General features: G+C 40.4%; 1 protein-coding gene across 1 annotated transcript in view; it reads right to left on the bottom strand.

Moving 5' to 3' along the window:
• Nucleotides 1-16,391, bottom strand: part of oca2 (oculocutaneous albinism II) — an 84,252-nt gene that overhangs the window by 62,668 nt on the left and 5,193 nt on the right. Inside the window, exons 3-10 of the mRNA XM_050054592.1 lie at nt 13,005-13,100; nt 11,750-11,947; nt 9,519-9,576; nt 9,114-9,186; nt 8,408-8,565; nt 8,244-8,326; nt 7,731-7,884; nt 3,518-3,589 (exon numbers count right to left, since the gene is read on the bottom strand). Of these exons, the coding sequence (XP_049910549.1) occupies nt 3,518-3,589; nt 7,731-7,884; nt 8,244-8,326; nt 8,408-8,565; nt 9,114-9,186; nt 9,519-9,576; nt 11,750-11,947; nt 13,005-13,100 (892 nt within the window). The remainder of the gene's footprint in view (nt 1-3,517; nt 3,590-7,730; nt 7,885-8,243; nt 8,327-8,407; nt 8,566-9,113; nt 9,187-9,518; nt 9,577-11,749; nt 11,948-13,004; nt 13,101-16,391) is intronic.

Raw genomic sequence — 16,391 nt, 5'->3', positions numbered from 1 at the left:
GCTTCTTTCTCAGCCGTCCATTTTTCTTACTTAAAAACTTGGCTGTGAGGTTCGAGAGGATTAGGTTCTCCCTGAGAGGTTCCCTAAAGACTTTTCATAAACCTGGCAACCTTTTCGGAGCATATTGACACGCTGGTTATTAATTAAGAAATCAACAACTAATTAACTGAGCTGAGCCCCCTTCATCTATTTTCATTAATCTTATTTTATCGGAATTTTATTTTTCTTTATTATTTTTCTGTATTTCTAAAAAAAAATGCATAATTTTTGCAGCCATTTAAATCTCTTGACAGGGAAACTCTACTAGGAAGAAGTCAGCTATAACCCAGCTCCATTCATCATACACATCATGTAATATCATTCAATACTGCCTTATAAAAAAAAGACGTATTAGAAGGAAATAAGTTCATAGCACATTAAAGTATATTTTTACAGTTAATTAGGACAGTTAAAAGGAGCTGTGTATTCTGTGGTGTGTACAATGCAAATTTTTGAATTTCTGGTTAATTCCACAACCTTGACTTACATTTTGATTAAAGAATATCAAGGCCACCATGACGTTTGATTATTTTGAGGACCTTTCTGGTGAGTTAAGGCAAGATATGAGAGAAAACTCGCCCTGATTGGCTTTGAATCATGCCTTTGGTTGTCTAACATGATGGCACTATCTTTGCGCTGGCTTAAAAAGTGATTCAAGTAGGAGTATGTAGGGGGCTTGGATGCAAGAATGCAAGCTTGGAGTATCACTTTTGTACCATTATTATTATGGCTTTTTAGAATGAGACTGGTTTATCATTCTCACCAGTTATGAACTGGGTGGAGCAGACATAACAATGATTTGAATTAGAGGACCAGGGACCAGTGACGGACTCAGGATGTTTGAAGGGCAGGGGCGAAAAGGAAAAAAGGGCACCTACTGTATGACATGGGGACAAGAGGGCAGCCAAAAGGTTACATCCGCTCGTTTTTGTTAATCAATTTCAATTTCAATTTATTTATTTAAAAAGGGACAGTGCATATTAATGAACATATACATGTAAATATGCCAGATTATAGCCGTAGGCTAGTTTCCATCTGTAGTCAAGAGGGCAGCTGATAGGGCACATCCTTTCATTTTCGCCACTCAAGAGGGCACTTTAGCATGGCGTTTTCAATCCCCTGAGACCAGAGCATGTGAGTGGAGTGGGTGAAAATTTCCGCTCCTCGCTCGCAGACCTGTCACTTTGCGCCGCTCGTCCGCTCCGCTTGGTTCTGCGCATTCTTCGCTCCGCTCCGCTCCATCATAAATTTTATCCTGCTCCACTCGCTCACCACTCCGCTCAAAAAAACTGCATCATACTACCCTAACTTGTAATCTTTTATTCACAAATAAAACATGAGCTTGGTAGATTCTCCGAGGAAGCCCTCTCCCCTCTCCCCGCAGTTAGGGACCATTCTACACGGTACCGCTGTCGGCAGGGTGGAAATAAGTCAAAGTGTGGAGGAGACGGACCGGGTTAAGCGGCCGACCTCCGGGGAAGCCCTCTCGCCTCTCTCTCCAAGGTACTGCTGCTTCTCTTCTCAGTTTATTTTCTGAAGTACACAGTAAACTCCATAGTTTTGAAAGAAAATAGTGTGGGTGTGCGCAGGTGCAAAGATGCATTCTAGGTGGGGCATGAGCGACCGGAGCAAAATTGGAGCGAGAGATAAGGCTCCGCTCCACCTTTTAAAAAAAATAGCCGCTCCTCACTCAACACAAAATCCTTCCGCTCCCCACTCAGCTCCACTCCGCTCACATGCTCTGCCTGAGACCATCATTGCCAGGGACTGTTTTGGTTGACACTCCTGTCAGCATTTACGTGAGCCCTCTTCATGGCGGCCTCTTTTTCCTTCGCAATTCCCCAAATGGTATGACATAAAACTGAGACTTGGATTTGTCTATTCATGTTAGTTGTACAGTCAGTCACCCAGCACCTTTTAGCATGTTGGTGTCATGAAGAGAACAATCTTAATTTGCTGCTTTTCAGAGCTGCTCTCTACAAACACTACCGGATGTGATCTTTCCCCTACGCCATAGTCGTGCAGCGTAACTTAGAGAATTGTGTTACTTGGCCCAAACAATTACCAATTCAATTAGGTTGGCTAGCAAACTTTCTTGCTAACTTCAAGCTGCCGTTATTGTTCCCTAAAATTGCTGGCAGATTTCCAACTCATAATTCGACAAAAGTTCCACTTTTGGTGGAGTTACATCGTTTTATGCCAGGGGTAGACAACCTGTGGCTCCGGAGCCGCACGCTCCAGTGGCTCCCTGTGGCTTTGACAGAAAAATTATATGGAAACGAATAGCTGTGTTTTGTTTTGTTTTTTACATTTTAATTCTTTATCATTTTGTATCATTGTTCAACTATAAAATGCATAGCCTATACACCAATTTAAAAAGATGTTCTAACATTTTGTCAGCTAAAACGTGCGTCATATGTCTGGCCTGGTGCCTTTTCTTCTAAAAACATCACTGGCGATGGCCACTGTAGTCTTGAGGCTGCCTTGCTAGGCTAACTGAGAGAATTTAAGAGTGCGTGGACAAATTTGTTTGTTTTCATCGGCAACCCTGCAAAATTAAAGTACCAACTGATTAAAAACAGTGCTCATTTAGACCTATTAATAATGTTGATGGGCTAAATTTGGCTTGAAATGCTGTGGTACCTCTATTATGAGGCTCAAATATGTTTTGTGGCTCCAGACAGATTTTTCTTCTAATGTTTTTGGCCAAAACTAGCTCTTTTAATAGTAAAGGTTGCCGACCCCTGTCCTAGGCATTATTTATTTTACAGCTCACTAAAACAGAAGAGTACTCAACTCAACTTTATTTATAAAGCACATTTGAGAAACTGCAGAGGTTAGCCAAAGTGCTGTACATTAGAAATAAAACATGAGCTTCAACAGACATTACACAGGAGTAGAAATAAAGAATTAAAAGACATAAAAACACAGGAAAAACATTTCACAGCAAGTGCACTACAAGGAAGCAAGAACAAGGCAAATAAATTACAGTGTTAAAAGCCAAGGAATAAAAGTGTGTTTTTAAATGAGATTTTAAAACAGGAAGCGAGGAGGCATGTCTAATGTGCAAGGGCAACTCATTCCAGAGCTTAGGAGCAGTAACGGCAAAGGCCCGATCCCCTCTGAGCTTCAGCCTCTTTTTGGGGACTGTCAGCAGCAGCTGATCAGTCGATCTTAAGGATCGAGGTGGGCAGTAAGGCTGACAAAACAAACAAATAGGAGCACCGTAAAATCAATTCTGTACCATACAGGGAGACAGTGAAGGGAAGCCAGGATGGGTGTGATGTGCTCACGCCTGCAAGTATGTGTTAAGAGGTGGGCAGCAGAATTCTGGACAAGCTGCAGACGGGCAAGGGAAGCTTGGCTAATTCCGACATTAAGTGAGTTACAGTAGCCAAGACGAGTTGTAATAAAAGCATGAATCAGTTTTTCTAAGTCTGGTCCTGGTAAAATAGGACTAGGAGTAAAAGTGACTTACATCACCAATGACAGCCAGAGCAGCTAAGGCTGCTAATGATCCCAACATGGCAGCCAGGGTGCGGTGCACGATCTGAAAAATCAAGAGGTTCACCATCAAAATACACTTAATACCACTGAATGAAGGAAAGCTACGATATATGAATATCAACAACTGTTTAATGATAACAATCAATCTCTTTAACAGTCTCCCACTGTCATTCATAACGTCCAAATAAAGTCACACAAATAATCCAACACTTTCAAACAGAGGAAAAAGCCACAGTAAGTCAGATATTCAACATTTATATCTCTAACAAGTCGAATGCTTTAAAAACCTTTGGTTAAGTCACATGAGTCTTTAATGCAGATCTACAGCCTTTTAATGTGTCTATTCAGTCATTTATTCATATTTATTCGTTATCTTACATTATGTTTTTTGAGTTTGTTGTATTTATGTAGCATTATTGCCTTGTATCTTCCCCATGGTGCCAGTGTTTTATTTTCACCTGTCTGTACCTGTCACTGAACGATGCCATATTCTGCATCTCAAACTGTGAACTGTAATTTAAAAAGACATTCTCCGAAAAACCAAATTATTCTCAGAAGCTGTGTCATGTACAGGAGTAGTAACAGGAAAGATGAGTCAAACAAATCTGGTCGAGACTTGTTTTCCATTAGTTCTGTGATGGTGTGTTATTTTCTTCTGTGCAAAACATCAGGAAATGCAGAACTTCAAGGGGGTATTACAGACAACTCAATGACGCTGTTAAGAGTCGCCCTCATCCACCAGGCTCCATCACTGCTCTCATGTATGATGCATCCCATTATTAAAAATTGAGGCCTATGATAAGCATGGGTGTGTTATCAGACATTCATGCCACAGCAATAAATTGAAGGAAAGTAGGTCATCTATTGGCAAATGTAATGGCTTTTTCATGATAAAGAACATGGGATCTGTGGCCTTTGTCTTCACCTAAATGGAAGACATACTAATAACAAAAAAATTCAATGTAATTCTACTTAAAGGGTAAGTTTGGTATTTTTCAAGCTGGACCCTATCCCCGTGTTTATGGGTCTAAGTGATTCATGGGAACAACAGTATTTGAAAATGGTCCATTAATGAGCGAGAGGGCTGCAGTCGGCAGTTTGTTTTTGCCACAGATACGCTCAGATCATTACTCTAAGTGTCTGTCAATTTGTAGAAAGGATCCCTACAGAGATAGATCTTCCTCTTAAAGAGTTTGATTTTTTTTGTCTAACCAGAAACACCCTGAATTCGCCATCACCAGACCCACCACACTCCATTCAAATAATAGTCATTTAAGCATGTGTAATGGCAGCATATTGTCACATCTAAACCGAAGAGGTGATTGTTGGAAGAGTAGACGGATGAACCAAAATGGTTTTTGTGAGTTTTGTTTTGTTTCTGTTGACTTGGAATTAAGTGTGTTTTATGATGATAAAACTGCCATTTATCTAAATGGAGTCTGGTGCATTTGGCGATAGCAATTTCGGAGCTGTTTCTGGTTAAACAAAAAGGATCTTGCTCTGTAGGGATCCTTTCCATAATGTCAGACACTTAGAATACTAATGTTAACCTGTGTGTGGCAAAAACAAGCACTTTCAGTGGACGTAAATTGATGGTGCAAACAGCCTGTTTCGTCGCTGCTGACTGCAGCCCTCTCGGTCAGTAATGGACCAATTTCAAAAACTGTTCATCCCATTAGTCACTAAGGGTGCTTTCAGACCTAGAGTTGTCTTGGTCTGAATCAGGGACTAATTTTGTTCCAAAGTTGTATAATTGCCTAGAGTTTGTTTGTGTTCTCACGGCAGCATTTACAAGCGGACCAGATCAAATGCCTTGTGCGAGAAAGCTGCTCTTGATTGGTCAGAATTTCCATGTGGGAAAAATCCAGGAAGTAAAGCAAACGTTGAAGAAGAGTACACTTGCAAGATAAATGTGACACTTTCTAATGTCACAATGGAGGGACAACTACGCAGGTTGATTTTAGCGCTGCTCATCGTGGACTATATTGCTGTCATTGTTCATTTTAGTCAAACCATACAGTTTGAAAACGAGGCGCGGCTCCAACTAGAAAACAATGTTTTGATGCATTGGATGTGCTGAATGTGCATATTAAGGCAGTACAGGAGGAGGTGCACATTAATAATCCTCCAGGACTGTAACATGCTCATGTTTAACCCAAACAATGTGTCATGTGACTGCAGTTGGTTTGGATCAAGGTTGGAACACGTTCTCACCACAAACAAACCGCAACAGAGTTCGTTTACAACCAGACTGAGACCACCTCTTCAAGAAGGTCTCGGTCCGGTTGTTTTGGTGCACACCTGAGTGTGATTGCTGTGTTCACACCTGCCCAAACAAATCGAACACAGGGGGCAAATGAGCTTGAGTTTGATTGAACTGAACCAACCAGGGCAGGTGTGAAAGCACCCTTAGAAACAAAAACATGGGAAAATAGAGTTTGAGTTGGAAAAAAATACCAAACTTACCCTTTAATTTGAAATGGCAAATTAAAGGGAAAAGGCACTTGTATTGACAGGTTTATTCTGTCACATTAACTCTGTTGTCTGTTGTAAAAGAACAATGTTTGATGAGAACAGCTGTCGTCTCTGATGCATAATGACCTCGCTGAACCACTCAACTCTAAACTGGGTCTCAGATGTCACTCAAGATGGATAAGAACTCAGACAGTCTACAGACTCTCAGAAACTTCTCTTTGTCTGAGTACATCTGTTCACATAATAGATAAAAGAGAACAAAAGCATCCTCCTTCTCAGCTTTTGTCAAGAATGACAAAAGGCGAAAAACCATGCTGCGATTCTTTACTTTAAACCTCAGTAAGAACATTTCACTAAAGAGCCCATTAAAAATAAGAAAATCAGTGTCCAGTTACCAACACACTGAGGGTTCTCTTTGTTTGAACTCATCATTCAGAAAATCACAATATGTGATCACTCATTAAATTAAAGTTTAATGGAGAAAAACTAATCAACTCTGCAGAGGAGTGACACACTCTCAAATGGAGACCAGACAGAGCTGAAGTCAGATGACATCTTGCTGATGTCTGAGTAGCCACGCACTGTGTGTTCTTCTGCTTCAGAGACAATCCCTCACACTTCCAGTGACAGCCTCTGCAGGCAGGCCTGTCAGTAACACAGATGACACATGCAGGCATGTGCACAGAGTAACTGCGCTGTCATCTCTCGCAGCCCGCTGTTGACTTTCATATCTTAGCATTGCCCCTGCCGGCACAGCTGAGTGCGTTCACACCTTGTCGCACGCGGGGAGATTAGCCTGTCTAATTAAAACCAAACACTGACAGGGAATGACTGAAAATTACAGATGTAGATGCAGGGAGCTCGAAACTCAACAAGTACGTGTAAAATGAGAAGCTAATGAGCAACACATTAAAGTAATGATATCTAATGTGGGAAATTAATAATTAATTCACATTAAATAAGTCATTCATTAGATATAGACAGATATTTAATCAATGATTTGTTGTGTAATGCATCTTAATAAATTCCTGAGATGCATTTTTCTAATACTGTACCTTATTAATGATTTTTTTAAATTACAATCCATAACTGAGCATCATGTCCATCAATAACAAGTTGCTTTGTAAGCGTTAAACATAAATTAATCTTACTTACAAACCTGACTGCTGAAAGCTGTATATTAAATTATAATAAATGCATTTAAAGTAATGATACATCTGCTAATCATGGCTGATTAGTATTTTGATTTAGTATGACACATACTGATTATTATGATTATTCTGGTTGATTAGACCTCTGCTCAAGCTGAAATCAAGCAGAGAGAAGCATGTGATCATGTGTTCACTGACGTCCCTGTGCTGATGCCTCCTACAGTACGTTAGTGTCAAATTACACAATAATTTAGTGATTAAGTGGAAAAAATTCTTGTTTTAGTCATGCAAGCATTCATGTCATCATAATGATGTAGTTGTAGGACTGAGAATCTGGTTGTGTATCTGTATATGACCCAGTGAAGATTTGCTGAGCACAAATTATCAGTTTTAATATGAGTAAAATTTGCTTCCTGTTTTTATTTTATAAAAAATAAAAAACCTGTCTGTGTGGATAAAATCAGAGCTTCCTCTGTTGTAATACCCACTGTATGTTTAGAAACGACAAGGCAGCAGATACTGTGTCAAACACAGACTCATTCATCACAGGCCGTTTACCTCAAAGATGATGAGGACATAGACGCCAGTCAGGATGGCTGCAGCGATGGCCACCTGTGTCTCCACGCTGACGTAGAGCGACTGGTGGGTCATGGACAACGGCACCACTTCATTATCCTGCAGGAAGGCCTGAATGGTGATGATGATGGGGTCACTGTGAGGGAGAGGGAACAGCTCAGCAGCGAGAACAACATGCATGGTTTTCTTTTACATTCATCAAAATAAACATGTCAGAAATCTGTTGTTTATGATGTTGAAGTCTGGCATGAACTCCTCTCCATGTGATATAATGAAAGAACGAAATAATAAAAACACGATCAAGTTATGTGGCTTAAATGTGCCTATTGTAAGGCATTAAATTAAAAAAGAACCATGTTATCAAAAATGTATTCAGCTTGTCATTCATCCTGTCACGTGTGCAGCTTTCTGACCCCATAATCATTTTCATACAGTCCACTAGGTGACCAATATATATGTTCAAATCAACATAGTGTCACAGAGCGTTCTGAGTACCTGCTGACCATCTCAAACGTTTTCGTCACCAGTATCTGGTCACTGCGTTCACTGTGCAGAGGAATGGTCCAGTTATGAATCACCTGTTCAGAAGATAAATGAGTTTCACTGATCAGCACTGCACAGATGACACAGCAAAAAATGTACCGCACAGACGCCCTCACCTGCTGAGTCCTCCTCCTCCGCTGTCCCGCCTGCTCGGTCTGCTCCACCTGGATCAGGATGTACTCTTGGTTTGTGAGGTCGATCATCCCTCCTGTGAAAGGCCCTCCCACCTGGAGCTTCAGCAGAGCGTTGTCTCGAAAATCTGTCAGGTTCATTGCTGTGGGACGCCGAGCGTCAAGAGAAAAATCTGGATGCGTTGAATGTGTGTTTGTGTGTTTGAAAGGAGACTGAATGTGTTGCGGAGGACTGTTAGACCAGCACAGGAGACTGAGGAAAGTTTTTGGAGATGACATTTTGGAACTGATTAAAGGCTCCATAAGAATAAACTGCGCAGGGTTCTTTTTCAGCCCATTTCAGAATATAATGAAGGCAAGAGAGTCCTTTCTCCTTGAATACGACTCAGCGACTGAAGTACACATTGAAACAAAGCAGTGGGGACCATTTATTCACCTCTCAGCCAATCCTCCCCTGCAGCATTCACTCTGATTAAGACCCTTGTGTATTAACACATTTTAAAAATCTGTTTTTAATCATCTCCGATGTCTCTGCGTTCCCTTATATTCACAGTAAAACACAACTGCATGATGTCCCACCCCTCTTCCTGTTGATTAAAGGCCTTTTTGCAGCCCAGTTTGTTGTGTCTAAATATAGAACATAACATAAAGTCACTAGGTGCATCGACAGCGATGCGACAGGAAAGGATACAGAAACTGTCTGTTGAAGAGACCGCCAACATCCTCCAGGGGTTGTCTCTGTCCGGATACATGCTGAAGAACAGCTGAAACCAGAAACCGTTCATCAACACAGTGTTCAGTCACAGTTGGCGAGATATCGAGACAATATCGAAAAAGGACACACATTGTGTGGTAAAAGTCCATACATATAGTGTGTTGTTTAAAATCCCTCTACGAAAGAAAGCAAATAAGCATACCGGTATTTCCAAAAATGTTTAACTCCTCCTTTAATAGGAATAAGGCAAAAAATGTGTAGATATAAGATAACTGTAAGATAACTCTTAAGTTAACTGTGAAGTTGTTTGTTTTTTACAACATGATGCTTTTGTGTTATTACACCCAAAGTGTTGTGTGATGGATGGACACGTCCACTTACACTGCAGAGGACAACAATAGTAAACATCGTGGCAATTTTGGAGACTCTGAAGCAGCATCTGAAAAGACAAAATGGAGACACGGTTCAGTGTTCATTTTAACAGAGCAGCCTACTGTATATCAGAGGTTTCCAACCTGGAGGTCAGGACCCTCAACAGGGCTTGCAGAATGATTGCCGGTGTAGGAAATGATTTAAAAGAAAAACATAAGAAAATACTCTCATGTTTTTGTGGTTTGTATTTTTTTGGTTGTTGTTTCTTGGGGGGCGGGGTTTTTTTCTTGCACTGTATAGTTGTACTTCTTCGGGTTTCTAAAAGATATTCAAATAAAACACTCAGAAGGAATAATCTCTCTTTAAACTCCTCACAAGAGGGACTGTAAGTAGACTTCATATTACGGGGTTAAGGGGAGACACCACAGGTCAGAAGGGTAGTATTTTTATCTAACAGATTGATCGATTATTGATTCCCCTGTTGCTAACTTTATGTATATGAGCGGGTCGTACACTAATCAGAAGATCAGCGGTTTGATCCCCGGCTCCTCCAGTCCGCATGTCACCGTATCCTTGGGAAAGATAGGGAACCCCAAACTGCTCCCAATGGCTGTTCCATCAGTGTGTGAATGCATGTAAAGGGTTACTGAGCAGTAGGTGGCACCATGTATGGTAGCCTCAGCCACCAGTGTGTGAATGTGTGTGTGAATGAGTGAATGTGACATGTAGTGTGCAAGCGCTTTGAGTGGTCGGAAGTCTAGAAAAGCACTAAAGAAGTGCAGTCCATTAATATGTGTTGATTTGCATGAATTTCCAGAACAAAAATCTGAAAACGGGATAAAGCCAATTTCCAGATTCTTGTTTTATTTTGTTGACACATTAAGAGTCAAATGTTTCGACAGAGGGGGCTTTGGATATTTTTTATCGCTCCATACATCAGAAAATGCTGTCGACAGCCAGAAAAAAAATTAAATTTGCCATGGTCTTAGGAACTAGTCCATACCCATTGAGTGCACAGTTGCCCACGTACAGTTTCACATGGTGTGTGTTTGGGATACAGGTCAAAGGAAATTGCAGATTAAATAGTCAACTGAACCCATTAAGAAGAGCAATGTATTCAGACAGAGCATTTGTGAATTTGATAGTACGACTGCTTTATTGAAAGTACAGTAGTATCATTGCCAATAGTGGGATAGTTAGTGGACTGAAACTGTACATTAGTAGTTGAGGTAGCACGTTGAAAGGCAGATAGTTAAAGTCATTGCCTTATAGAAGCTCAGTTTTAGTAAGTTTTCCAACTTTTGCCAAGAGGGAACTTTAGATATTGGTCCCTAGATTATGTTCACCGAGTTTCATGCAGATCGGTCAAACTTCCTAGGAAGAGATCGATTTTAAGTGTTTTTCAAAAAATTCAAAATGGCGGAAAATCTATATAACCGGAAGTTATGGGTTCTTGAGGCAAATTTGTTCCTCATGAGGAGAGGCATCTCTGTGCAAAGTTTCATGTCTCTACGACATACGGGGCATGAGATATGCCCATTCAAAGTTTGCAATTTCAATCGGTTGCTATAGCGCCCCCCTTTGGCCAATTGATGTAATATTGCTTCATTCGCATCCTCCCATGACCCTCTACCACTGTGCCAAATTTCACATGGATTGACCAAGTCAGTGAGGAGACAAACGTGGAACACACACACAGACAGACAGAGTTTTCATCATTATATAGTAAGGTAAAAAATTCTATAAATCAGGTCTTCAGAATATAGATAGGAATAAAACTGTAGTCTGGTGCAAGTGCCACTGAAATGAAGATTTCTGGCTCATAATAGGAAAGATAAGAGTTTTATAATTCCATTTAGATTTCCAGACCAAAAATAAGGCACTACAGGGGAACAGGGTAAAGATTTTAACGAATAGATATCACTATGAAACTTACCCAGTTACTTTTTTGTTTTAAAAGTTTTTATGAAATGTAATGTTTTAACACACAAAATTATCTAATTAAATATGCACTTTTTGCATGAATTTCCAGAGCAGAAATCTAAACTTTAACAAACGTCTTAATGTGTATTTTGGATGTTTTCTTTCTACTAGTTTAAAAAAAGAAAAGTTATGGAAGCAACAAAAGCCCAAAATCTTAAACCAGTGCGTTCAAAAACACCAGTAGTGTCAATTAGGAAGCACCACTATATAAAATGTTGCAGTCAGTCATAGTTTCCTGGCAACATGAGGGGTCTCACTTTACACTGCTGGTGAATCTGAAGCTGAGGTTGAGGTTGTCCAGAGGGTCGCTCTTCTCCGAGGAGCTGGAGCGCGACAGGGACAGGCTGGTGACCTCACTGCCCAGCCGATACCTCCTCTCCAGGTCCAGGGAGCCGTTGTCCCAGGGCTCTTCCCCTCCAACGAAGCTGGGGTCATGTAAGGTCATGTAGGTCATACTGGAAAAGAATAATCACTGTCAGTCATCTGAGCATCGACCACTAGAGTTTCAGTGAGAGAAATAAACACTACATTTGTATTAAGGACGCCAGCTGTGGTGTAAAGCTTTTAAAATGAAAATGTTTCGAATTCTAAAACATGACTGTAAAAGACAAGCATCCTATAATCAGAATTTCATTACCTGTGCTGTACACTGCTGTCAGAATGATGTTATAAGTTGAGCCATTTCATAAAGTGGCACTGCTGGCATGTCATTCTGCCAAATATGAAATACTAAAGCAAAAAATACATAATCTCCTCTTTTATGAAAAAAGTGTTATTCCAGTAGAAACTGTGAAACTGCTTCAGTAAAGATCAGACACACAAAATTAAACCACTGACAGGTGAAGAGAAGAACACTGATCATCTTGTTACAGTGCAGTGGTCTGCTGGGAGACCTTTGGTGCTGGCATCCGTGTTGATGCCATTTGACACGCTCCACCACCCAAATACCACTGCAGAACAACTACACTCTCCCACGGTGGTGGCACTCCCCGATGGCCGCTGGCCCCCCAGCAAGACAATGTGCCACACGGTGCAAATTGTTCAGGGAAGATCTTTGGAACAAGACAGAGAGCTCAAAGCAACAACCTGGCCTCAAAACTCCTTGGATCCCAATCCAATCAAGAAGCCAAGTCCGATCCAAGGAGACTCCACAGTGTGTTGGGGGTACCTCTGGGGTACCGCCACGTCCCACAGATGCTGGATGCTCTGGGGACTTTGGGGGCCAGGTCAGTGCCTAGAGCTCCTTGTCACGTTCCTCGGGCCATTCCTGAGGAGTTTTTGTGGTGTGGCATGGTGCACTATCCTGTAGGGGGGGCACTGCCTTCAGGGAGTGGGTGTATTTGGTCTGTAACAATGTTTGGGTGGGAGATATGTGTAGAGAGGTTTCCCAGCAGAACACTGGATTGTAACGAGATGATCAGTGTTCGGCTCACCTGTCAGTGGTTTTAATGATTTGGTTGATCGGTGTTTACCATACCAGACTTATGATCTAAAGAGTGAAGAATTACTCACCTTTCATCTTGGGAGAATCTCAGCAGAGGCGACCTCTCTGTAATGTTGGCTGAATTTGTTTTTCCTCTGAGAAAATTAACCACGCTGAAATTGTGCCTGAAAAAACAGAAAAATGCAATGGAATTCAGTGTGTTAAAGGAACAGTGGGTAAGATTTCGGGGGATTTAGTGACATCTAGTGGTGAGGACTGCACATTGCAACTAGCTGAAACGTCTCCCTGTTGAAATCCGAATTATCCGCAGAGATGTTGTCCTGTCCAAAACAAAAGGATCAGGTGATTTAAATCAGTAAAAACACTAAACAACGCAGTTTCATGTTACGAAACAGATTTTCTCCGACTCTGTTTGGCATTTTGGAGGCAGGCCGTTAGCATAGCACCTGCTAATGTGTGCTTACCTATTTTCTCTGATAATTTAAGATGTGGCGTTCAGGAGGTTTATACCAGAAGCCAAATTATCTGCAGAGATCTTATCCTCCTTAAAACAAACAGACCAGGTGATTTAGACCAGTGAAAACACTGAATAAAGCAGTTTCACATTAAAAAATCAGAGTTTTTCCTGCACTGTTTTCGCCACATGAAAAAACAAATGGCCCTATCTAGAGCCAGCAATCATTTTGTCTGCTCTAGGCTACACTGCCGTTCAACATGGTGATCTCTGTAGAGGAGGACCACTCCCTATGTAGATATAAACAGATTATTCTTGGGTAACAAAAATGCCACAATTCTTATTTTCAGGTTATTATACACTAAAGAAAACATATGTATTATATTATATTCCATTCCAACCACACACACTGGACCTTAAAAACAATTTTTTTGTGAACTTTAACCAGTAGAGAAGCCCTCAGCTGTCACGACGCAGCTGTCAGTCACTGGTAAAAGCAGTTTGCCAGACCCTTTGTAACCCACGGGTGGCAGAAAGGTGGGTGAGCAGCTGGTGACTCCGACACCTGAGGAGATCATTAAATGTGTCTTTTGTCACCCTGCTGCTGCACTGTATCCCTGAGGCTCCTGCAGGCTGCCTTGCTGGGGAATCATCCCAGCTGGGTCTCCACCAACAATCACATCCGCAAACAGCCTCTGTATCTGTCTTTTAAATTCAAACACACTCGCACATACACACATATATATTTAAAGCTGCTCTCACTGAGATTTTTTTAAATGTGAAAAGTCCCTAAAAAGCTGTACTAACTGCGTCCACTGCCACATATATTTAAAAAAAAAAAAACACCAATCCACTATTTCATCAAGCCCACTGTCATCTCCGCAATTACTTTGGCAACAGTAGAGACGTCATGGGAATTGTTACGTAATGGAATACCAACCCACTGAGCCAAAACTGTTAGATGGAAATCTTTCTGAAATTTAAAGGTCCCCCTCGGCTAATCTTATAATCTTGAAGGGTTTTTTTTACCCTCTGCCTGTCAAAGGAGTCGGGCGCTTAAACAGAGTCTGTGCACTTCCTTAACACAGCAGTAAGCATTAGTTATTTTTTCAAAAGTATTGTGAGTTAAATACTGTATTATGGTTTAATTAACTTCCTACTGGACAGGGTAGGTAATTCAGTAATTCATAATCCCTTGCTTGTGTTTTGTTATTATCTTACAAGAGTGGCAGGCGTTACCAAACGCACTCCAGACAGCAGACAGCTGGGTGCTCTGAATCAGTGAATGTGGCGAGGGTGTTGGATGAAGGAGTAGATTACATTAGGGAAGTCTGTCGCATTAATCCTCCACGATACTCTTATACAACTACAAAGAGATTTACTGCACATCTACAACTGTTTTCTCCCCTTTCCTTCCCCCGACACGACTCTGATCCTGTCCCCTAGATGTGACTTGGTACAGACATTACCATTTACAGAGGAGTCTTTAAAGGATACAGACGGAGCGCAAAGTGAGGCTGAAATTAAAACGGAGCTGCCAGGCGGTCTTTTTAGGACACCTGCAAAGGCCAGTCAACGTTATTAATATTGACCAGTGGAACATAGGTTATATTTTACTGGAGTTATTCTTCATTTTATGGATTTTCTTTTTAAATATATTTACTGCTCATAATATGATAGTAATCTATACTTTTGGTCCTCTTGTCTTGATTAAGATGCTTAAAACTGCATGAACTGATGTTTTTGGCCACTTGGGGGCAGCAGAAACAAGCTGTGAACACATTGACATATAACTTTTGGTAAACTTTTTGGCAAATCATTGTTTATTTACACAACCAACAGACATCTCAGCAGCATTAGCATCAATTTGGAGTCCTGTGTCCAAGTACATTTACTCAAGTACTGGAATTTTGAGGTACTTGAACTTACTTTATTTCTTTTTTTATGCTATTTTATACTTCTTGTATCTCGGAGGGAAATACTTTTTACTGCACAATATTTATTTAATAACTTAAGTCATTTTACAGATTTAGATTAACAATATGACATATGACTAATTAATGAATTATGATATATAATCATAAATTAAGCTACCCAGCACTGTGGTATCATTTCTTCCACCACTGTGACTCTCTGACCACCTGCTTATTTGTTTTTTTAATGATACAACCAGCTTATAATGCATCATACTGATTATGTACACAAAATATTTCTCTCTGGGAGGTTTTTAACACACTTTTTTCTGGAGATACTTTAGAAATGAAGGATATTTTGAGTCATGATGACACTTAATTCATTGATATGAGTTAACCTTTCATGAAAAAGAAATGCTCTCATGTTTTTTTTTGTTAAAAAAAAGACCATTTATTGTTATTTTTACTCTAAGTGTGGAACATAATTGAGTTGTGAATGGGTTAAAGTTATTTAATTTTGATGGTTGAAATATGAAATTAACCTCCGGGGTTGACGGTAGCAGGTACTCAGATTACTTTTTGGTTGTAATGAGTAACATAACACCATAGTTCTGCAATTCAAGTAAGTTATTTAATTATATTTTCAATAAGCAATCCATTACTTTTAAAATAAACTGTATTTCCGTGTTCCTTTAGTTGCCACAAAAATAAAAATGAAAAAAGAAAATCCCTGATGCATTCACACCTTTTTTTAATGTACATGTTCCTACCTCTAGGCAGGTAGCTTCATACTAGTGGAGGGTATCCAATCCTAAGGTTGTGTCAGTGCACATGTGTAGCTCAGCTCATGAAACGACAGAGAGGACAACCTTTACGTCATAAATGTATCTTGTTATCTTACTATATAATGATGAAAACTCTGTGTGTGTGTCTGTTCCACGTTTTTCTCCTCACTGACTTGGTCAATCCATGTGAAATTTGGCACAGTGGTAGAGGGTCATGGGAGGATGCCAATGAAGCAATATTACATCAATTGGCCAAAGGGGGGCGCTATAGCAACCGACTGAAATTGCAAACTTTGAATGGGC

This window comes from Epinephelus moara, chromosome 10 (genome assembly GCF_006386435.1).
Source record: "Epinephelus moara isolate mb chromosome 10, YSFRI_EMoa_1.0, whole genome shotgun sequence".
Classification (NCBI taxonomy): domain Eukaryota; kingdom Metazoa; phylum Chordata; class Actinopteri; order Perciformes; family Serranidae; genus Epinephelus; species Epinephelus moara.
This window is presented reverse-complemented; position numbering and strand designations above follow the sequence as displayed.